The 23,642-nt window shown below is 36.7% G+C and overlaps 3 protein-coding genes across 3 annotated transcripts; 2 read left to right on the top strand and 1 right to left on the bottom strand.

Annotated features, from left to right (window-relative positions):
- The first annotated feature begins 2,275 nt into the window (after positions 1-2,275).
- Positions 2,276-13,932, top strand: LOC104089108 (VIN3-like protein 2). Its single transcript, XM_009593928.4, has 4 exons — positions 2,276-2,802; positions 10,745-11,372; positions 11,949-12,271; positions 12,630-13,932. The coding sequence occupies exons 1-4, from the start codon at positions 2,751-2,753 to the stop codon at positions 13,412-13,414; spliced, it is 1,788 nt and encodes a 595-aa protein (XP_009592223.1). The 5' UTR covers positions 2,276-2,750; the 3' UTR covers positions 13,415-13,932.
- Positions 13,933-14,235: 303 nt separating this feature from the next.
- LOC104089109 (protein SICKLE-like) lies at positions 14,236-18,527 on the bottom strand. Its single transcript, XM_009593930.4, has 2 exons — positions 17,587-18,527; positions 14,236-15,077 (listed from the first exon to the last, which is right to left on the bottom strand). Exons 1-2 carry the CDS (start codon positions 17,756-17,758, stop codon positions 14,485-14,487), a joined length of 765 nt encoding a protein of 254 aa, XP_009592225.1. The 5' UTR covers positions 17,759-18,527; the 3' UTR covers positions 14,236-14,484.
- Positions 18,528-19,125: 598 nt separating this feature from the next.
- Positions 19,126-23,483, top strand: LOC104089110 (double-stranded RNA-binding protein 1-like). Its single transcript, XM_009593931.4, has 3 exons — positions 19,126-19,280; positions 21,343-21,605; positions 22,535-23,483. The coding sequence occupies exons 1-3, from the start codon at positions 19,256-19,258 to the stop codon at positions 23,195-23,197; spliced, it is 951 nt and encodes a 316-aa protein (XP_009592226.1). The 5' UTR covers positions 19,126-19,255; the 3' UTR covers positions 23,198-23,483.
- Positions 23,484-23,642: the final 159 nt, after the last annotated feature.

The following is a 23,642-nucleotide window of genomic DNA, read 5'->3' on the forward strand; positions in this document are numbered from 1 at the left end:
ACAATGTCTTTTCATATTAATTTTAATAGACTAGTGACTATTTTTGCTCCGCATTAAAAATACTTGATACAAATTAATTAAAAAATGGCTATCCCACGCTATTTTTATAGTAAGGCACATGCTTTACGCCCCAAAATTTGGTGTATTCGATCACGTGTGAAAATGTGTAAATACTGAAACTGTTACTCTAATACATATACATGTGACGTGTTGATGCTTAACTCTTATGGTTTAACAGTGGGAGAAATTGCTGAATCCAATTTCTTCTGTGGTAGACAACTTTGGATAAGAAATTTATCCATATCATTAGCTACACTACTGCACTTCTTATTAGTTTTAACTTGTTTTTTATTTGGTTATTATATAGGCATCTAAGTTTACTTTCCATTTGATCACTGGATGCATAAAGTTGTAACTAATATGCGGACAAACAATCTATTGTTTTATTATTTTTTCTTCCTTTTTAGTTTAAAGTTTGTCCAAGTGGATCAATGAGGTGCTGAACCAACATCTCAAAATTTTCCAAATGATTATGTTGACTTTCAAACACTATGTTAATCCAACACATAGTTGACTTTCATAAAGAGTGGGGAAAATCTTGTCTTTAATTTCACATATAATCATTGAATTTTATCATTCATAACAATAAAGTGATAAAATTATTTTTTATTATAGCTGAATTTAACCCACTATAATCTAACTAATTTTAATTCGGTTTCGATTTTTACTTTTACTAAACTTAAAAAAATCTAACTGTTTCTTTTAAAAATCGATTTAATGCCCACCGTTCTCTTGTTGCTCGTTTCTACTTTCTAATAATACATGAAACTTATTTTTCAAGATGTAAATGTATTTCTTAACAGGAGATAGTTAATTTCACGTATGATTACTGAATGTTACCTATCATTACAATAAAGTGATAGAATTGTTTTTTGTTACACCAAAATAACTTAAATTTACCAATAATTAAAGTCACAAAACTATTTTTTCTAACAAATTACTCTTTCCGTTCACTTTTACTTGTTCACTTTATACTTTTCACGTCCCTTAAGAAAATAAATGAAGTGCATAATTTACAATGATACTCATATTAATTTATGCATATATTTAATGAATTTGATAAAATGATTTGAAATCAGTAATTAATACTGTGAGTATAACAGGAAAAAATAGTATCTTTTCTTGATATGTTAAAAGTGACAAGTAAAAATGAAAATCTATATTTATAATATTGAACAAGTAAAAGTGAACAGAGGGAGTAGAATATCTATGAGATTCAATTGCAATTTGTATAATTGTACGTCAGCTCCTCTTCACCAGTTACCAACATATTCCTGCTGTCCCAAATAAAGAAAAATGAAAATAATCTCTCTGCAATGATTTTTTATATTTGAAAATAATTTACCTTTATGCAATGATTTGTAGTCCCACGAAATATATACGTCTCATTTTATACAAGTTCAAAAGTCTTTTTTTTTTCTTTTTATATTCCGTGCCCAATCAAATAAGTTCACATAAATTAAAATCGTGCCCAGTCAAATAAGTTCACATAAATTGAAAGAGACGTAGTTATTTATATTCAACGTTCTATGTTTAAGTGTGGGTATGAATAATGAATAACCACAAGAAGGGTTCAGAGGGAATGCAAAGATACAGACAAAGTGCAAAGATAGTCATTTTTAGGATCGCTATTTAGAGAATAGTCGAAATTGATAAAATATTTAATGCTTAGACGTTTAGGTTTAGCCTCCTCAAAATCAAACTTCACACTTCAAGCTAATGAAGTTTTCAAACTACAGACATTTAGATAAGAAGTTTGAGGAGGAGAAGCGGTCTAAAATTTACAAAATGTAACTAAATTGTATATAATTATTAAAAATTAGATATATTTTAAACGTTATTCTTAAAATCGGTTACCTGGTGCCATTTCGAATTTATGATTTTACATATTTGGCCACTCATCTAAAAGTATTTACATCCCTTAGCCAATATTTTTTTGTGCGATATTATCTAATGTGAATTCTATTGGACCGATACCAACAAGGGTTGTAGTGGAGTAGTAGGTGCTCCTTCATCCTTAACCAGAGGTTTCGGGTTCGAGTTCCTGATTATGAAATTGTCTTTGTTAAAGAGCGCTTTATCCCAAATATAAAATTTTTCGGTGCGAATCCGAATTTAGTCGGGTCACATGTGAATACCGAACATTAAACGTGATACCTAAAAGAAAATTCTATTGGGCTGATGAATTTTTAGAATCCGAATTACTTGAAAAAAGGAAGAAAAAAACAAAAAAAGGAAGTGAGAAGCGCGTGGGAAGCAAACAATGCAGAGCCCGTTTTCTTTTTGTTTGTTTATAGGGATAGAGAGGGCGTGGGTCCCCTATTAATCTCATTCGCTTTCACAATCTGTAAAATCACACCTTCATAATCTGACATCAATGGCTACAGCACAAATACTATATACTATTATTATTTCTTATTCTTTTCACTCCTCTTATTTTTATGTCACTTTTTAGTGTTTACCCTTCACACCCCCCCCCCCCCCCCAAAAAAAAAAAAAAAACTTGCTTCCTCCTTGGCTTCTTCACTGGCCCTTTCACGCACACACACACAAAATATATAACAATGTCGTCGTTCTTGTTTTGAGTTTTTTTTTATCTCAAAAAGTTGCTATTTTTTTTACCTGCATTGTTTCGTTTTGGGTCGCCATATGATTTAATAGTAAATAGGTTTTATTGTTTGCTTCTGAGAATGAGAAATTTTGATGGTACTGGAATTTCTGCTATGGAGTCTACGTTATCAGGTACTAAGGGGTTTTCTTCTTCTTCCTATTGACTAATTTCCTATTGATTAATTGTTTTATGGTTTATTTTTGTCTGTTTTATCAGGCTAATAGTTGGGTGTTTTTTTTATTGTTATGTAAGTTCTTTTAGTTGGACTTCGTATGCTCTTTTTCTTAAAATCATTTTTTTGTGCATTGTTATTTTTGTTTATGTATGATTAATTCCTTAAAAGTTTTCTACTTGGCAATGTAAGTTGTGTTTTAGACTACTCTGTAACTAGCTAGGAAAAAAACCTGTGTTTTAGTAGTAATTAAATAATAAAGAACTGCATTTGATGCTTAAAAATGCACTCTTTTTTGTCATTTTTCTTATTTCTGATGCAACATAAGCTTGTGCATCTTAGGACGAGTATAGACTATAGAGTATTCAAGTGATATAAGCATGCAATATTATGTTAATTAACAAATGGTATCTTAGTTGAATTAGCAAGTTAGATGAGAAAAGAAGTTAGAAAAAAGAATGAATCAAGCAGAAAGTAAACTGAGGTGTTGATGGGGAAATGACCAACATTTGATCCTTGGTGAAAGGAGGGTTTATTTGGTGGAGAACTAGAGAAATCCCAATTATCTTGATCACCTATGAGCGACAGAGATTGTCAAGTAGGGGAAATTTCTTTCAATGTGGTGGTGTCTAGGGTGCTAGCTATTAGACTTGTGGACATAGGATATCATATGCTAAATTTGTCATTTTCTTTTACGAATAACAAGTTATTGTTGAGGTTTTATTTTTAAGATGTAATATTCTTAAAATGAGGGTGAATGGGAAATGGAGGGAAAATGAAATTTTGAGTAAAATTTTAAGTTTCCCTCTTAACAATGAGACATTGTCCCATATTGGAAGTGGAAGACATTTTTGGTGGGTATATATATAATTGCTCTTCTTGTAGCTCTTAAAGAGTTAAGAAGAAAGCAAGCCTCGCGCCGTCATCGTCGCTCGCTCGGCTCGGCTTCGGCTACGGCTACGGCTACGGCTTCGGATTCGGCTTCGGATTCGGCTTCGGATTTGGATTTGGATTTGGATTTGGATTTGGTCAAATGATCGATTGATTGATTAATTTTTTGGACCAAATTTATTTGTTAATAGTAAATATTAACGTAAGATTATCCGTATTTGTAAACGGATATTTTCCAATCCGTGTATTGATAATTTGGCAGCCGGATAATGGTCTTCCCACCATGAAGTGCTTGCTCCACAAATATGAAGTGCTTGCTCCACAAATATGTAATGCTTGATCCACCATGAAGGGTGGACGTTTGGTCTTGCACTCCTTCTTGGCTGCTATATATATGAGCAGCAAATGTTGAAGAAATACAAAAACTCAACATACAATTCGCTCAACAAATTGGCTATACATTGCACTCCTTCCTCTCAGAACTTCCATACGTTTTTCTGAGTATATACTCCTTCGTTCTGCATTGTTTTTTTAACTTCAAACAAAGCAACTGTAAGTGTGATTTGCTACCGAACTTTGTGTTCGCCGAAACACTGGGGTTTGAAGTACCGCTACACCAGTGTGTTATTCGTTCTATCCTGGGAGGAAATAATCCATTACCTTGGGTACTAGGAGGGGATTAAATTCCTTAAGGAAACACTGTGAATTCAGTGGGCTCGAATTTATTATTATTGTTTCATTACGTTAACTTATATTTTGCAGAATTAATATTTACAAATACAGGAATATTGACGGGAATAACAATCTTAAGGAATTTAATATTTATTTCTGTACTTGTGTTATTCTTATTATTCTGCAAACTAAAACCTTTGTGGTTTGTGTACTCCCGTTTTGGAGAGTTAAGCCTTCGTGGCGTTTTGTTGGATATTAAAATCTACGTGATTTTTACTCCAGTTTGAAAACGTGTATTAAACGTTTGTTTGTGTCATTCTTTTACAGAAAAGATGATGACTGAAAACGAAAACCAAGCTGTTCCGATGGCGACTGCCAACGCAACGACAAGCCGAACACCGGCGTTGGCACCGGCAGAAAAACCCGGAAAATTTTCCGGGATTGATTTCAAACGCTGGCAGCAGAAGATGTTCTTCTACTTAACTACGTTATGTCTACAGAAGTTCATCAAGGAAGATGTTCCTGATCTGCCGGATAAAACTCCAGATAATGAACGCTTTCTCGTGATTGAAGCGTGGAAGCATTCTGATTTTTTATGCAAGAATTATATTCTTAGCGGACTGGATGATAATCTGTATAATGTATACAGTAGCATGGAGACATCCAAAGAATTGTGGAATGCGCTTGAAAAGAAATATAAGACTGAAGATGCCGGGATGAAGAAATTCGTTGCCGCAAAATTTCTGGACTACAAAATGATAGATAGCAAGTCTGTTATTACTCAAGTCCAGGAATTGCAAGTGATTATTCATGATCTACTTGCTGAAGGTCTTGTAATCAACGAAGCATTCCAAGTAGCAGCAATGATTGAGAAGTTGCCTCCGTTGTGGAAGGACTTCAAAAATTATTTGAAACACAAACGAAAGGAAATGTCCCTTGAAGATCTCATTGTTCGGTTGAGAATCGAAGAGGACAATAAAGCTGCTGAAAGGAGAGGCCGTGGAAATTCAACAATAATGAGAGCAAATATTGTTGAAGCTAACAAAAAGAGGAAGAAGGCTTCTGGTCCGAAATACAACCCAAGCAAGAAGCGGTTCAGTGGAAACTGCTACAACTGTGGGAAAACCGGACACAAATCTACGGAGTGTCGTGCTCCGAAGAAAGACAAGAAAAGGGGTCAAGCAAACATGGTAGTAAACCATGATGATGTTGATAACTTGTGTGCCATGCTCTCTGAATGTAACTTGGTGGGAAATCCTAAACTGTGGTGGTTTGATTCAGGAGCCACTCGCCATGTTTGTGCAGTTAGAGAGGCTTTTGCTACCTATGCTCTTGCTGAACCCGGAGAGACAGTTTATATGGGAAATGCTTCAACAGCAAAAGTTGAAGGATATGGGAAGGTATTTCTAAAAATGACTTCTGGCAAGGTCATGACTTTGAACAATGTCCTTCATGTTCCCGAAATGAGAAAGAATTTAGTCTCTACTGGACTTCTTGTTAAGCACGGTTTTAAGTGCGTTTTTGTATCCAACAAGGTTGTAATTAGTAAGAATGGAATATTTGTGGGAAAAGGTTACCTCACCGAGGGCCTTTTCAATCTAAATGTAATGGTTGTTGAAAATAATAATAATATTTCAGCTTCTTCTTACTTACTTGAGTCAAATGATTTATGGCATGTACGTTTGGGTCATGTCAATTATAAAACCTTGCGGAAAATGATTAACTTGGAAGTACTGCCCAAGTTTGAATGCGAAAAATCAAAATGTCAAATATGTGTGGAATGTAAGTATGTTAAACATCCTTATAAGTCAGTTGAAAGGAATTCAAATCCTTTAGACTTAATTCACACAGATATTTGTGACATGAAGTCAATACCATCTCGCGGTGGAAAGAAGTATTTCATAACTTTTATTGACGATGGTACTCGATATTGCTATGTTTACTTACTGAATAGTAAAGATGAAGCAATAGACGCATTCAGGCAATACAAAAATGAAGTTGAAACGCAACTTAACAAGAAAGTAAAAATGATAAGAAGTGATAGGGGTGGTGAATATGAATCTCTTTTTGAAGAAATATGTTTAGAATATGGAATTATTCATCAAACAACAGCCCCTTACACGCCCAATCTAATGGGATTGCGGAAAGAAAGAATCGCACATTAAAGGAGATGATGAATGCGTTGTTGATAAGTTCTGGTTTGCCACAGAACTTGTGGGGGGAAGCCGTTCTTACGGCTAATCGAATATTAAATCGAGTGCCCCATAGCAAAACACAATCCATTCCTTATGAACAATGGAAAGGAAGGAAGCCCAACTTGAATTATTTTAAAGTGTGGGGGTGTTTGGCAAAAGTGCAAGTTCCTAAACCCAAAGGGTAAAGATAGGACCGAAAACCGTTGATTGTGTTTTCATAGGATATGCGACAAATAGTAAAGCATATCGATTTCTGGTTCATAAATCAGAAAATCCCGACATTCATAATAATACAGTTATAGAATCAGATAATGCTGAGTTTTTTGAAAATATATATCCGTATAAAAAGGAATGTGAGTCGTTTGGTGAAGGATCTAAACGACCTCGGGAAGAAACAAAAGAAAGTACATGTAATCAGGAGAATCCAAGACGTAGTAAACGTCAAAGAACGTCTACTTCATTTGGACCAGATTTTGTGACTTTCTTATTGGAGAATGAGCCTCAAACATTTAAAGAAGCTATGACTTCTTCGGAATCATTGTTTTGGAAAGAGGCAGTCAATAGTGAAATAGAATCCATATTGAACAATCATACATGGGAATTGGTTGATCTTCCTCCTGGAAATAAACCTTTGGGTTCTAAATGGATTTTTAAGAGAAAAATCAAAGATGATGGCACTATTGATAAATTCAAGGCAAGGCTCGTAGTCAAAGGGTATAGACAACGAGAAGGTCTAGACTACTTTGATACATACTCTCCAGTTACAAGAATTACGTCCATACGGATGTTAGTAGCATTAGCTGCAGTGTATGGTCTTGAAATTCATCAAATGGATGTTAAGACGGCCTTCTTAAATGGAGAGTTGGAGGAAGAAATTTACATGGAACAACCTGAAGGGTTTGTGGTTCCAGGTAAAGAAAAGAAGGTATGTAGACTTGTTAAGTCTCTTTACGGACTAAAACAAGCACCCAAACAATGGCATGCGAAATTTGACCAAACAATGTTGTCAAATGGTTTTAAGATAAATGAATGTGATAAATGCGTGTACATTAAAAATGTTCCAAATCACATAGTCATTGTTTGCCTATATGTGGATGATATGTTGATAATGAGTAATGACATTGCCAACATAAATGCTACTAAGCGTATGCTCAATAGCAAGTTTGATATGAAAGACTTGGGAGTGGCTGATTTAATTCTGGGAATTAAGATCAATAAGACTCCTCAAGGTCTGGCATTGTCACAATCTCATTATATTAAGACAGTACTTGAAAAATTCAAGCACTTGGGCTTTAAAGTTGCAAAGACTCCAATTGACGTGAATCTTGCATTAGCAAAGAACAAAGGCCAAAGCATATCACAATTGGATTATGCTCGTGTATTGGGATGCTTAATGTATATCATGAATTGTACACGACCAGACATAGCTTGTGCTATAAGTAAACTGAGTCGATATACGAGCAATCCAGGCCAATCTCATTGGATGGCAATGAAACGAGTTTTGGGATATTTAGAACATACCCAGAACTTTGAATTGCACTACAGTAATTTCCCTGCGGTGATTGAGGGATACTGTGATGCAAATTGGATCACCGGTTCAACTGATTCTAAGTCCACGAGTGGATATGTATTCACTATTGGTGGAGGAGCGGTATCTTGGAAGTCGTCCAAACAAACATGTATTGCCCGCTCTACAATGGAGGCTGAATTCATAGCCTTAGATAAAGCCGGTGAAGAAGCTGAATGGCTCCGGAATTTCTTGGAAGACATTCCATTTTGGCCCAAACCGTTGGCACCAATATGCATACATTGTGATAGTCAAGCGGCAATTGGAAGGGCTGGGAGCGTCATGTATAACGGTAAATCTCGTCATATACGACGAAGACATAAAACCGTTAGGCAATTACTCTCTAGAGGAATTATCACAATTGACTATGTAAAGTCAAGTGATAATGTGTCGGATCCACTTACAAAAGGCCTAACTAGAGAGGTAGTTGAGAAATCATCAAGGGGAATGGGGCTATGGCCGAGAACAAGTCATTGTGGCGGTAACTCTACCTAGAAGACTGGAGATCCCAAGATCTAGGTTCAAAGAGATCAAACAAAGTCATTAATGACGGTTCAACATTGTCAAATAAAATTTTAGTCCATTCTCGTGATGAGACAATGTTCAGTACCAAGGATAAAGCATTAAGGCTTTTTAATGATTTCTAAATTTGATACGGGGTATATCAAATAGTGTATCTACAGGATGACACGTTTAGGAATCACCTATTTAAGTGTGAAGTGTGAGCCGCTTCAAGGAGAACTTTGTAAGGCCAGTTCTCTACGCACTTATGAAACCAGGCGGTGTTCATGGCTGAAACGAACACAACAATGAGAACCAAAGACGGTTAAGGGTTGATTGTGTGACTTATGGTTGTCTAGGTATACACCAAAGATCGACGGTTCAAAGATATCAAATCTACCGATTGACCGAGTATATCCGACATAAGTTTACTACGGAAAGTTCAAAGGGAAACCTACTTATCCAGATGCAATTAATCCTTGCTTGTAAATCACACAGTTTTTCATGCATACTTCCGTGATATAGCCATTCCCCATTCATGTGGGGGATTGTTGAGGTTTTATTTTTAAGATGTAATATTCTTAAAATGAGGGTGAATGGGAAATGGAGGGAAAATGAAATTTTGAGTAAAATTTTAAGTTTTTCCCTCTTAACAATGAGACATTGTCCCATATTGGAAGTGGAAGACATTTTTGGTGGGTATATATATAATTGCTCTTCTTGTAGCTCTTAAAGAGTTAAGAAGAAAGCAAGCCTCGCGCCGTCGTCGTCGTCGCTCGCTCGGCTCGGCTACGGCTTCGGCTTCGGCTTCGGATTTGGATTTGGATTTGGTCAAATGATCGATTGATTGATTAATTTTTTGGACCAAATTTATTTGTTAATAGTAAATATTAACGTAAGATTATCCGTATTTATAAACGGATATTTTCCAATCCGTGTATTGATAATTTGGCAGCCGGATAATGGTCTTCCCACCATGAAGTGCTTGCTCCACAAATATGAAGTGCTTGCTCCACAAATATGTAATGCTTGATCCACCATGAAGGGTGGACGTTTGGTCTTGCACTCCTTCTTGGCTGCTATATATATGAGCAGCAAATGTTGAAGAAATACAAAAACTCAACATACAATTCGCTCAACAAATTGGCTATACATTGCACTCCTTCCTCTCAGAACTTCCATACGTTTTTCTGAGTATATACTCCTTCGTTCTGCATTGTTTTTTTAACTTCAAACAAAGCAACTGTAAGTGTGATTTGCTACCGAACTTTGTGTTCGCCGAAACACTGGGGTTTGAAGTACCGCTACACCAGTGTGTTATTCGTTCTATCCTGGGAGGAAATAATCCATTACCTTGGGTACTAGGAGGGGATTAAATTCCTTAAGGAAACACTGTGAATTCAGTGGGCTCGAATTTATTATTATTGTTTCATTACGTTAACTTATATTTTGCAGAATTAATATTTACAAATACAGGAATATTGACGGGAATAACAGTTATAGCTTCTGCCTTGGCATTGCAGGGACTGGGCAGTTTGGTAGTTACTTCCTTATATAGTTGATATCATGCTTCTATAACAATAAGAAAGGGAACATTGGGGGGGGGGGGGGGGGGGTGAGTTGCGCATAGGTATCACAGCTTCTAATGATCTTGAGTTCAAGAGTTCGACCTATCTCACTCCAATTTTTACCCCAAATAGTTTGGCGTTGTGGTGTAGTCGATCGATATATACACTTGTATGAATATGCACTAGCTAACTCATAAATAGGATCCTCATAAATTCTTGTGATTACCTGTGTGTAAAAGAAGAGTATTCACTGTGATTGCTGTTACTTGACCTGATAACTCTCGAGTTGCTTTGAGTACCAAATCCCTAGAGTAGTCTCTACTTTTATATTTCTAAATCCTTAAAGGTTTACTTTCACTTTGTTATTCTCAATACTTGGGGGATCTCATAATGCAGAGACACAAGAGAGTTCTATTACCAAATCAAGAGGGTAGATTCAGGCTTTCGAATTTGAAATAATGATACTCAAATGTGATTTAACTAATGAAGAAGGTTTTTCCTTTTCAGGTCTTGTTCTCGATCCCAACAAATTTAGCCAATTGAGTTTGGAAGAGAAAAGACAATTAGTGTATGAAATTTCTCAATGCTCAGAAGATGCGCCAAAGATCTTGAGTTCATTGACCAGAAGAGAACTTCTAGAGATTATATGTGCTGAGATGGGCGAAGAGAGAAAGTACTCTGGCTACACAAAATTCAAAATGATAGATCAACTTCTAAAGCTGGTTTCTTGCAAGTCCAACTCAAATACTGGTTCTGGCTTCAAAAGGCAACGAAAGCAAGAAAATCACTGTCAAACTTTCATTCAGAATGGTGAAGCTATTCGGGAGATGGAAAGCAAAACTCAGGTCCTACTCTGTCATAATTTGGTGTGTAGAGCTACTCTCTCTCAAGAGGATGTTTTCTGCAAAAGATGTTCTTGCTGCATTTGTCATCAGTATGATGATAACAAAGACCCTAGTTTGTGGTTAGCCTGTGAATCCAATTCTCCAGCTGAAATTAAGCCATGCGGATTGTCATGCCATCTAAAATGTGCACTTGAACACGAACAATCCGGCATTTTGAAGAATTGCATCAATCAAAAACTAGATGGAGATTTCTATTGTGTTTCGTGTGGAAAAGTTAATGGGCTGATGAGGTATTTAACTCTTTCTTTGACCTGTAACATTGTGTGTTTTTATCTTGCTGTAACTGATGCATATCTTTTCTCAATACTGTTGTGATTATGCATGCTTGCTTTGAGCCGAGGGTCTACCGAAAACAGCCTCTCTACTCTCTACTCTCCCCAAACTCCACTTGTGGGATTACACTGGGTATGTTGTTATTGTTGTTGTTGTAGATCCAAGAATATGGATTGTACATGGTTTTGCTTTGCACCAATAGTGATTTCTTTGGAACTACTGATCCCTCATCTGCATGCTCTTTTCCTTTTGGAAATACTCAGTAAAGTCTGATTTAGGAAGTAATGGACCTTATAGACCCTTATTAATACAGAGAAAATATATATTTTTTTTAAAAATTATAGAATGGCCTATAACTTCTGTATAATAGCCTGATTTGCCCAAAATAGTTGTACAAGTGATCCATACCTTGCAAAAATCTTTAACTGATAGGGGTTGTTTCGGTGGGCATACATCAGCAGAGAAAAATGTGATTTTTTTTTCTTTCAGTGGAGTTTCTTTTAATTGAACTAACCTTGTCTGAGTTGCTTTAGAACATTGAGAAAGCAATTGATGACAGCAAAGGAGGCGAGAAGAGTTGATGTGCTTTGTTTAAGAATCTCTCTAAGCCATAAGATCCTGGAGAAAACTGAGAAATACAAAGGACTGTTGAAACTTGTTGAGTTGGCTGTTGAGATGCTGAAGAATGAAGTAGGGCCTCTTGCACAGGCGTCAGAGAAGATGGATCGCAGGATAGTGAACAGGCTTTCTTGTGGTACCGCAGTTCAGAAGCTGTGTGGTTCTGCTGTGGAAGCTTTTGATTCCATGTTTCCCAACCAATACTTTAATCCTTTGATAAAGGAAGAGCCTCCGATGCGTGAGTATTCTTAGTCAATTTATTATCGAATATCTGCATGTCAATAGCTCTACTACTGTGCAGGTTATGATGGTCTAATATTTGACAAGAAAAGTCTCTCATTCATTGGATCACTGCAATTGTTTCTTTATTTGTTCAAGCTCGTTAAACTTTGACTATTATTTTACGGGATATACTAGTTGAGTTCTATCAAATAAACCGAAGCTTTTGCAAGAAGTTCCAACAACTAAACATAGATGTTTATGTTCACTACTTAAATCTGGAGGCCAGCCAAACTGATATATAACCATAGCCTTCTTCATCTTTCATTCTGTGGACTACTAATTTCTTATTTTGCTTTTACTGAACACTCTGACAGCTTGCCGGATACATTTTGAGGAGCCATCTCCATCTAAAATAACCATTGTCTTCAAATATGATGATCGTATGCTGAAAGAACTAATAGGCTTCAAATTGTGGTATCGAAAGTCCACTGCAGACAAATATCCAGATGAAGCAACTTTTATTGCACTAAGCCCTGCGACGAGATTTATGCTGGACGGTCTTGATCCTTCCACGCAGTACTTCTGCAAGGTTTCTTTCTTCAGCAAGACAACGACTTTGGGGGTTCAGGAAGTAACATGGGTAACACCTGCCGTGCACACGAGCTGTAAGTCAGGTTCTGATGAAGTACAAAGGGAGAAAGAAAATGCTACTACAGATAGTACAGTGATGCATGCCGAGTCAATGAGTTCTACTGACAACAAACTAACAACTTACGATCCAAACACCAATGCATTTCCTACATCCCCTCTTTCCAAGATGCTCATTCCTTTAGCAAGTCCAGTTTCAAGTGCTCCAGCCACACCTTGCCAGACTGACGGGTCAAAGGAAGTGCAATTGAGTGATTACGAGTACTCTGTAGGAATCATAAGAAAGTTGGAGCATGAAGGGTTGATAGAAACAGATTTCCGAGTGAAGTTCTTGACTTGGTTCAGCTTGAAAGCCACAACACAAGAGAGAAAGGTAGTTAGAGTTTTCATAGACACCTTTATCGACGACCATTCAAGTATGGCGGGGCAACTTATGGATACGTTCACGGATGAGATATGCAGGGAGCAGAAAGTCACCCGACATGAGCTCTGTAGTAGGTTCTGGCATTAAACAAACATCTACTTACTGAAATTAGCTAGGGGGAATACAAAGCTCGTAGTTTTGAAAATTTACACAATTGATGATCCTACTAACCAATCCTTGACAACTTATCTTCTGAATCGTATCCGCAAATGTAATCTCTAGAGATAAAAGAGGGTTGAATCTGTTTTGTGCATGAAGCACAATGTTGAAGTAAATCCGTTATCTGAACAGGCTTTGGTTGTTATTTAAGGATAGCATTTCCAGAATGATGGGAGACCTTCATGATCCAATGCTTGTGGATATAAGTAACCTTAGGAGATTTGTTCAGACTTTGATACTTATATATATCAAAGACTTTCCGAGGAATAATGATAGATAAAACAGAGGTTTGATCCAAATATGACATGGCAAAGGAGGGGCAGAAATTCTCAAAGTTTGGTATTGTTGAAGTTATTTTACAGGGAAATGTTTTCCATGAGGTGTTTTGTAACACGAAAATGTTTTCCTTCCATCAAAGGAGAAAATTGACTTCTTTTTTAACTCCATAGTACTTACTTCAACTAACGCTTATACATTATTATTAATCTCTAATACTAAAAAATAAGTCGAACAGACATGGGAGATCGATTTTATGGTCCTCTGTAAATGTAATTTTAGTTATGACCCTTTTCACAAGAGGTCGGTAGAAATAACACAGATCGATAAATAAAAAACATGAGATCTTCGTAAGGCCATTTTCTTGTCAGACCAACTTATAATTGTGGTGACATTACTGACTATTGTATCACTTTACTGTCCAATATCCATGAAACAAAACATGAAACGTTACAATAAGTTAGGGAGTTAAGTGGGTGATAACTTGACAATTCCAATTACAAATCAAACCTTGGTGCATAAAATCTGTTCAATATTGCCACGCTCCAATAGTGAATCAAAGTGAAACAACGATTGGAACTTACTAGGCAATGATAACATAAAATGAGCAGGAAACTGTAAAGAAATCTGGTGGCCTTAGACTACAGCTCAACTTGCTATTTGCAGTAATTACAGGAGTATGAGACATAATTATAACTAAAAACTCCAAGCATCACAAAGCTTTATGTGCCAGATTCATCATTCACAGTGTCTTTACTAGCTGCTTCAGTAAATGCGGCAGCCAGGTATTCAGCGACGCTTTGCTGGGGAGTTGATTCTGTTGGAGTTTCTCCAAGTTTAGCCTTCTTTGAGCTATTGGATTTTGGAAGCCAGGAATTCGGAGAGTCACGTGTATCTCTATGTGGCTTCCAAATAACTGGCTTCAATACTTTCCATGGGTCTTGCACCATTGACTTGTGATAGTAAACTTTCAATAGACCCTTGCTTCGTCCTGAACCTCGGTGATGGCTGCCTCTGAATCCTGAACCTTGGTAGGGGCTGCCTTGTCCATATTGGCTACCATCTCCACCTCCTTGAGGAAAGCAATCACTGGAAATGTCACCAATTTGCGGTGAATTAGGTGGAGAGTAGTTGTTAGGTGTGCCAAGAGAGCTATCCAAAGTGTTAGAGGAGTTCCCTGGTGGTGTACAAATGGGACTAGTTTTCCTACGGATCCCAAGAGGAATGGCATTGACTCCTCGTGGCTGGTACGTTCTTTTAGCTGAGTTATAGTTGCCTTGAGCATGATAAGCTGGAGAAGCAGCATTCATTGGTCCTGAAAAAAGGTAGAGTAAACAAGGGTCAAGATTTATATACAACAACAACAACATACCCAGTATTATCCTACAAAGGGTCAAGATTTATATATACTACATAAATGCAAAGAAAATAGCGAAGTGACTATTCCACATGACAGTATTTGTTGAACCAAAGCTAGTACATCAAAATTAATGCCATTAGAATAACATTCCAATTCACAACTACTATATACCTTTCTTACTAAGAAGAGGACGTCTCAATATCATCCTTTTTCAGATCTATATCCCTTACTTTTCATGCTAATAGAATGTTTGTCATTTGCAAAAGTTTTGCTGATTGCAGAATAGTATTATCTCCAATATGCATCAGGAATCATTTCAGACAAACCGACCTCTCTCCAGGAGAGAGGATAAAGGAGCCTAAGGTGCTCGGACTCGGGACGAGGACGGCACCAAAATCGAAGAGTCCGCGCAACTTAGAAAGGAACCCACTCCAAATTCTAGAAAAGAGGATATAATTCATGCTAAAGTGCTACAATTTGTTTTTTTGCATAAGCTTCTCCACTAAATACATCTATCTGGCACGGGCTCAAAATTTAACAGATGGGACAAACTTAAAAGGAGCAGCGCAGTTGATGTTGATCTCACCTGTAATAAATTTTCTTTTCTTTTAAAATACTTTCTCCTCAAATTGCATATAACAGAGCCATATATCTTACATAAATGAGATTGAAGCTATGATCAAGATCTTCGGCAGCATTAGTTTCAACGGAGAAGGGCCACATATGCCCCTATACTATCAAAAAAGGTTTAAATGTACCCCTCATTATATTTTGAGTACAAATATACCCTTGTCGTTATACAATTGGTTCAAATATACCCTTTTCCGTTAAGTTTGTTCAAAGTGGACATCCAATCCTACGTGGCACTAACATTTGATGAGGTGAATGCCACGTGGCTTGCCATCTCAACACCCCTAACCCATTTTACCCCTTCCTTCTATATTTTTTCCACCACTAAAATTTCCTTCCCCTCCACCACTATTGCCACCATTACCGCTACCATAAAAAATATTGTATTTTAAATTTTAGTCTTATATATGGATTAGGGGCACTTAGGTGGCATGCCATGTGGCATCCACCTCATCAAATACCAGTGCCACGTAAGATTGGATGTCCACTTTGGACAAACTTAATAAAAGAGGGGTACATTTGAACCAATAGTATTACGGCAGGGGTATATTTGGACCCAAAGTACAACAAAAGGTATATTTAAACATTTTCTCATAGTACATGGGTATATTTGGCCCTTTGCCGTAGTTTCAATCAGCTTTTGTTTTGCCACATACCATCTTGATCAATAATTAAAAAAAAAAACATGTTATATATATTCATCCCCTCCTCATGTTGACGAGTTTCTGTTGCTACGTGAGTTAAGCTTGTTTTTCTTCTTCCTTTTTTTTTTTTTTTGAGTAAATAATTAAGCTGCAAAGTGAACTAAACTTTTTTCTCATTTTTTTTTATAATCGTGGTGTCCGGCAGTGTTATCAAAGGCGAAAAGCGCAAAAAAGCTCTAAGGTCAGTTGGGGCTTTAAGCGCAAATCGCAACTAAAACGTGGGCTTTAACGAAGAAATGCACAAGTGGAGAAAGAAACAAATAGTTATGTGTAGTTCAAGACTAACAATTATAAGTGTGAATAACAAATATACGGACAAAGAAATTGAAAAAGAATGCGCAAACAAATAACAATTATAAAGTGAAATATCAATTGCTTAGTGTCGCCTCTTTAGGATTACGCTCATTGGCAAGGAAAAGTATGCCTTAGTCCTTACAGCCTTGATGACGACAGAAGCGCCCGCTAAGCGAGGCGAAGCGCTCAACATGTTTTGAGCCTCGCTTTAGGGCTTAAGCGCGCCTTTGACAACACTGGTGTCCGAGGTGTGCATACTAATTCCACGGGATACCTGCTACCTCCCACCAGCAACAGGTACCGGGTAACTCTATCCACCAAGGCTTGATCAGAAGTTTTGAAGTTATAATGAAGTTTTGTTCTTTTTTTGGGTTGGGGTGAGGGGTTCAAGCAAAGGTCTCACACCTTCCCGTCCTCTACTTATGCCTCAATCACATCGATCCTGAACTATTTGCCATTATGTTTTCAGTCAAGCACAACCTCCCGAGCACCAGGTTTAAGCAACATCATAACAGTTCGTCCCATTCACGCTTCAACCTGAACTCTACATTTTTTGATAAGTACCTAAAGTCTACATTCATAACTTTGAAAAGTGAAAGAGGGTCGTTATGACTATTCTTAAGCTTCCTTTCTTCGAGAGTAGGATCTTGTTACTTTACTGGTCGTTATGACTATTCTTAAGCTTCCTTTCTTCGAGAGTAGGATCTTGTTACTTACTTATGTAATCTAGAGTTACCATATCCAATATATCATCCGACAAGTTGTGAAATATTAGTACCTATAACTACAAGCATTCATGAATAAATTAAAACTTCCAAGAAAGAAAACGTAATTACTTGGACGAGGCGTGTTACAAGGTTGTGAAGCTGAAGGAGATTCAATCAATGGATTGGTAAGGCCATCACCAAGGGTTTCCCCTATAGATGTTTGTACTTCAGAGTTATCTCCAGCCTCTGCAGCTTCCTCTCTAATTGCTTTCAGCCTCTCCTTTCTCTTTTCTGACTCCATTCTTTATATATGATCTCTAATCAAGAATCCAATCCCCACTATCCCTTAAAAAAAAGATACAACAACAACAACATCCCAGTATAATCCCACTAGTGGAGTCTGAGAAGGGTAGTGTGTACGCACACCTTACCCCTAACCTGGGTCAGAGAGCCTGTTTCTGATAGAAAGTCGGTTCCCTCCCTCCAAGAACTCCCTCACTGACTCTAACTCACAACCTCTTGGTTGGAAGTGGACGGTGCTAACAACTACAGCAACCCATTTAAAAAAAAAAAAGATAATGTACTAAATTTCCCTTCCCCGCCTCCCCCCCCCCCCAAAAAAAAAAAGATGCAATTTTTAGCTAAATAGGGCTAGTGGTGTGTGAATATACACCTCTATTTATATAGCCAGATAAAAAGCTCCAATCCAAACTATCCCTTAACAAAATAATACAAAAATTCCCAATTAAAAAGATCCAATTTTTAGCTATATAGGGCTACTGGGTGTGTGAAAATACACATATATGTATTCCCAGACAAAAAAAAAATCCAATCGAAACTATCCGATTAAACAAAAAGAAATACAAAAATTTCCAAAAAGATCCTATTTTCAACCAAATCGGGCTAGTGGGTGTGTTAATATACAAGCCTATATGTACACCCAGATAGAAAGATCCTATTTTTTAACCAAATAAAGCTAGTTGGTTTATTTGGTGGATTTTGGGGTTTAGGGTTGGATGGCCTGCTTGTAAATCGCTGCTGCAATTTTGAAGTAGAAAAGAAGAGAACAGGTTCTAATTCCAAGAATCCAAAGGTTTTATTTGCAATAATAAATTCTCACTTTTACCCTTTAGAGAAAGGAGAAAAAATAATTTAACCACATTTTATTCCAGTTGACTCAAACGTTTGAGGTGGGCAGTTCGGTTCGGTTGCGAATGTTGTCGGGTTTAGTATATTGATTATAGATTTATAAATATGCTAAATAGATAATCAAATGGATAAGATATCGATTTTCGGTTATCGGTTTATCCAATAAGATAAAAAATATGATAAACTTTCTCGATTGTTGTAACCCTCTCAAAGATTATAGTAAACCTTACAATATTGTTTTTCTGTGTGTTGAATGATAAATTTGGAAGGTTTAGAACGGTAGATAGATAATTGGGAGAATTAGAAAATTTATATACCTAAGGGTAAAATCGTATTTTTATAAAATTTATTGGGTTATCAGTTAAACCGTTAAAAAATTGGGCTAATCAAGCCCGAACCTATAACCCAATAATAAAATAATATTAAACTATTATTGAACCGTTAACCCAATAACCTGATACCGATAACTCAATAAACTTTTTTTGGGTCGGGCTATAGATTTTACGGATATATGCCCAGCCCTAGTTTGATGGGCATTTACGGAATTCTAATCAGAGAATAAATGCCATATTCAATTTTCCTCCTATAAAAATTCCGTTTCTACATAATTCTCTCTCCTTTTGGCTTGTGTGCAGCGACGATACCAAAAATGGCGAAAAACGAGAGCTTCCAAGGTATTTTTTTTCTCCTCTATTTTCCCTTATTCTTATTTTAAATCTCTTAATTTTGCTTTGTATGTTTTTCAACTTTGATTTTACTATGAACAACAGACTAGGATAAATTGATTTTTTTTTGCAAGCTGTTTTTGACTTTTTATGTGCCTAGAAGATTTTGGTTACCAAAAAATTGTAATTTCTGAACAAACGTTTTGTTGAGGAAAAGCAATGAGAAAAAAAGTTGAAATCTTTGTTGTGGGAAAAAAAAATTTTAAGTTATTAAGTTCTTTAAAAGAAGATAGTTTTTGGCTAATATATTTGGGTTTGATGGGTAGTTAAGGTATAGGGTAGTTAGGTATTTGTTTGTGTCTTTAGCTATATAATAAACCTAGCGGTTTCGATTTAAATCCGACAAAAAGTATTAAGTGATTTCCTCATATCCGCCTAAGCCTTGGTGGGAAGAGTTAGGTAGTAGGTACCCGGAGGAATATTGCACGCAAACTGGCTCTAACACCGATGTCAATAAATAATTAAATAAAAAGCTCAGCATGTTTTGGTTGTATGTGTAGTTTAATGAAGCTTATATTACTTATCCAGAAATCAAAAAGTTTATATAGAGCTTTTAGTCTATTGGGGAGTCTAGGTATGTAGCTCTACAATATGGATTTTGAGTAGCATTTTTCACTGGTTATGAACATTCTTTTGGCCTTTTTTTATTCCTTTTTATTTTCAATAGAGACTTTTTGTGTTTCCTGTTAAGCTGTATTTTTCCTTCCCTTTTCCCCTTTCTGTCGTTGGAGATATAAGGATGCTATTATATCGATCTGGACTGGTAACATTATTTTTTTTTTGTGATAATGTAAATATTTTATTCATATAAAGTTCCAGCACTAAGACAGTGTTGAATGTTACATCTGCCGGAATAGTACAATGAAGCTTAACTCTGCAAGATAATGTAAAGGTTTTATTCATATAAAGTTCCAGCACTAAGACTGTTGAATGTTACATCTGCCGGAATAGTACAATGAAGCTTAACTCTGCAATGAATCTGTGAATTCCAACAATCTCCCTTCATCATACATATTCTCAAGATTATACCATGTAGCTAAGTTACATAAGTATATAATTTCCGAATCTGTATAGGAATTTCTTTACCCTCAAAACACCTTAAGTTCTTTTCCTCCATATAGTCCCAAAACGCGCAACCAGGAATAGTCCTCCATAGGTATCCAGCTTCTTATTTCCTTTGGAATATGTTCAGCTGAGGAGATCTTTAATGGTTGCTTTAATGACCCATTTGATCCCGAAGATATTGAAAAAGAGATGCCAAAGGTAACCAGCAACCTCACAATGCAGGAACTAATGCCTGCTATCCTCAATTCCCATCCCACAGAGGAAGCATCGGCTATGTAACTGCGGACCTCTTTTCTGTAGATATAACATGCCACCTTGTAAAGAATTTTGGCTCCTGAAATGATCTTCCAAGGCCATGAAGGAAAATTTCCTGCTGCTACCAAGAACTTCATAGGATGATTGTACAGAGAGAACACCATTTCTTTGTTCAGTCCCATCGTTTATGAGGCACGTCCAAGAGATTTAATACATATATCACTTCCTTGGCTGAATTGATGAAACTGAGTGTTATAAAAGATTGGAAGTTAGCACGCATGTACACCATTAGAGTTAGTGATCTTGTGCTAAAGATTCAACAAAGGGTAGTTAGGCATAGGTTATTTTTAATACTTCTTTACTTCTTATAATTTGGGATAGGTGTAAATATTTGTTTTTAGACAGGGGTATTACGGTTTTGAAAAGAGAGGGGACAAGAAAATATGGACAGTTTCCAATCCATAATACTTACATTGTCCGTTCCACAGGATTTGATGGTCCAAATTGCAGAGAATGTAGCTTTATAAACATATGTGTGCATGCATTTGTGTTATTATTATACAAATGGTTGAAAATCTAAACATATGTGTGCATGCATTTGTAGCTTTAAGCTTCTTTCCTGCTTATTGCTTCTGTTTCATCTTATTGCTAGTTTTATTAGGGTGGTCACTTACTTTTAAACATATTACAGGTGTGTCGACTTGTTATGTTTTCAAAAGCCGATTGCAAGAGTATGCCCAGAAAGTTGGATTTCCTACCCCTGTTTATGAGATTATCAAAGATGGCCCTTCTCATAAGCCTACATTTAGGTCAACAGTGATTGTGAATAATGTCAGATATGATTCTCTACCTGGATTTTTAAATCGCAAGACAGCGGAGCAGTCAGCTGCTGAAGTTGCACTCAAACAACTTGTAGATTCTGGGGCAATGACATGGTGCCTTTCTCAGCCCGTGGTACTTCTTCTTTATCCTTTTCCGTTTGGACAAAACAAATTGTGCTTCTGAGCTTATCTGCGCTACGATATAAACTATTCCTGCATTCTGGATTGTGTGAATACATATGTTGCTTTTCATTTCCGGGGGAGAGGGAGGGGATAATTTGATTAATTTCTAGATTTTAGATTAGATAATTACTAGATTTAAAGCGAAGGAGAAATACGATTTTGGCGAGTAGATAAAAGATCATGTGTGGGTATGATTTTTGGCAGGTACATAAGAATTTTCACATGAAGGGTGGTTGGGAGGGGTTTTGCTTCGAATTATTTTACAGATGGGCAGATCATAATCATTACTTGTAGTACTCAGTCTTGTGAAGTTTTCCGGTCAGTTGTCTGCTATTTAAAAAAAAAAATTGGCAATAATCTATTTACAATTCTTTCAAGAATTAATTTGGCCATTTTAATCTCCTATGCTAATTTTTCCTAAAAAAACTTCCTTTTGAATTCCAATCCGTGGAGGCGGATTGTTTCACTATGATGGCTAGCATCTTCATGCCAATAACTTACCCTAGGCCAGTTCTTAATGATCTTTATGCTTAGGAAACTGTTTAAACTTCCCGTTTTGTGGTGGAATGCCTTATTCGTCATTTTAGCCCTCTTTTTATTTGTTAGTTTGAAGTATGTTAGATTGCTAGGGGTTTATCTGTTAGTTTGAAGTATGTTAGATTGCGTCCTTGGCTATGTGCTCAGATGTCATGTGGATCCAACTCTATGAATGTGCATAATTTTGTAATATGGAGCAACACGGCTATAAAGAAACCTTTTTTTTTAAAATTTGTTAACTAGTTTAGTACTAATTCTTGGTTGTTGTGCTGTTAATTTTCAAGCTTTCGTGTTCTGGAAGTCTAATACCTTTCTATTTTGCCTGTTTGGTGTATTTTTCAGCATGAGACAGGCTTGTGCAAAAATATGTTGCAAGACTATGCTCAGAAGATGAATTTTGCAATTCCACAATATGAAATGCAGTGGCATGAAACAAAAGGCAAAATCACATGTTCATTTTCATGTACTGTTGAGATAGGGGGAATAAGATATATTGGAGGGGCAGCTACGACAAAGAAGGAAGCAGAGATCAAAGCTGCTCGAACTGCATTGTTGGCCATTCAGTCTAGTGGGTTGTGGCCGGATGATAAGCCTAATGACTATTCTGCATACACTGTCATTCCACCGATGAAGAAGGCCACAGATTTGGGAATCAGCAACCAAGAAAGTGCAGCAGCTCTGAAACCGAAGAAAGGCCATTTCAAGAAAAAGAAGAAGATGAATGCCAGTAAGCAGGTCTGCACAAAGAATACTGGTGACTTGGAAATTCAGATGGTAAATCAAGCAGAACCAGAGTTGCATGAAAATGCTGCTGTTAGTACTCAAGGTACAGAATCTGGACCTGCACCTATTGGAGGAGATATGACTGAGCGGAGTGCCGTTACTGGAGTTGGGCAGCTAACTTCTGAAGTAGATAGTTCAGCCGGTTGCTTGGAGCAGCAAACAACATGTGCTACAGATGCAGTCCAAGGCCGGAGTACAAACACAGAGGCAGAAATTTCTTAATGTATTTGATTTTGCAGGGTTAACTGTATGAGATTGAGATGGGCGTGAGAACAATTAGATTAGAGAAGACATAGTACTCGCAAATTTTTTGCGAATAGGTTAAGCTACTCACTTGAACATTCAGATCAACAGGGTTATCGATGGTGTGCTTTGCCCGAGTAGTTATAACATATATAGTTGCACTATTACATGCCAAATGTCTGGTGTAGTTGGCACAGCCACGGGTGCATGATTCAGTCTGTGACATTACCTAATTACTTCAGTTGCTTGAACATTTGCTTTGCCATTGATGAAGTAACTTAAGTTATTATGCTATCATTTTACCAGTCTCTACTTCATTTTGGAACATGATGTTCCATTTACTCTCTTTTTTAAATGTTCCATTTACTCCAGGGAAAGAGGAAAAATAAGAGAAGGATTATGGTCCTTTGGCAAAAACCTTTGA

This window comes from Nicotiana tomentosiformis, chromosome 4 (genome assembly GCF_000390325.3).
Source record: "Nicotiana tomentosiformis chromosome 4, ASM39032v3, whole genome shotgun sequence".
Taxonomy (NCBI): domain Eukaryota; kingdom Viridiplantae; phylum Streptophyta; class Magnoliopsida; order Solanales; family Solanaceae; genus Nicotiana; species Nicotiana tomentosiformis.

Excerpts from the sequence above, each read along its gene's own strand:
- LOC104089108 (XM_009593928.4), top strand. The coding sequence starts at position 2,751 with ATGAGAAATTTTGATGGTACTGGAATTTCTGCTATGGAGTCTACGTTA. Across the intron at positions 2,803-10,744 it reads TATGGAGTCTACGTTATCAG|GTCTTGTTCTCGATCCCAAC; the intron begins GTACTAAGGGGT and ends TTTCCTTTTCAG. Across the intron at positions 12,272-12,629 it reads AAAGGAAGAGCCTCCGATGC|CTTGCCGGATACATTTTGAG; the intron begins GTGAGTATTCTT and ends ACACTCTGACAG.
- LOC104089109 (XM_009593930.4), bottom strand. The coding sequence starts at position 17,758 with ATGGAGTCAGAAAAGAGAAAGGAGAGGCTGAAAGCAATTAGAGAGGAA. Across the intron at positions 15,078-17,586 it reads TTGTAACACGCCTCGTCCAA|GACCAATGAATGCTGCTTCT; the intron begins GTAATTACGTTT and ends ACCTTTTTTCAG.
- LOC104089110 (XM_009593931.4), top strand. The coding sequence starts at position 19,256 with ATGGCGAAAAACGAGAGCTTCCAAG. Across the intron at positions 19,281-21,342 it reads GAAAAACGAGAGCTTCCAAG|GTGTGTCGACTTGTTATGTT; the intron begins GTATTTTTTTTC and ends AACATATTACAG. Across the intron at positions 21,606-22,534 it reads GGTGCCTTTCTCAGCCCGTG|CATGAGACAGGCTTGTGCAA; the intron begins GTACTTCTTCTT and ends TGTATTTTTCAG.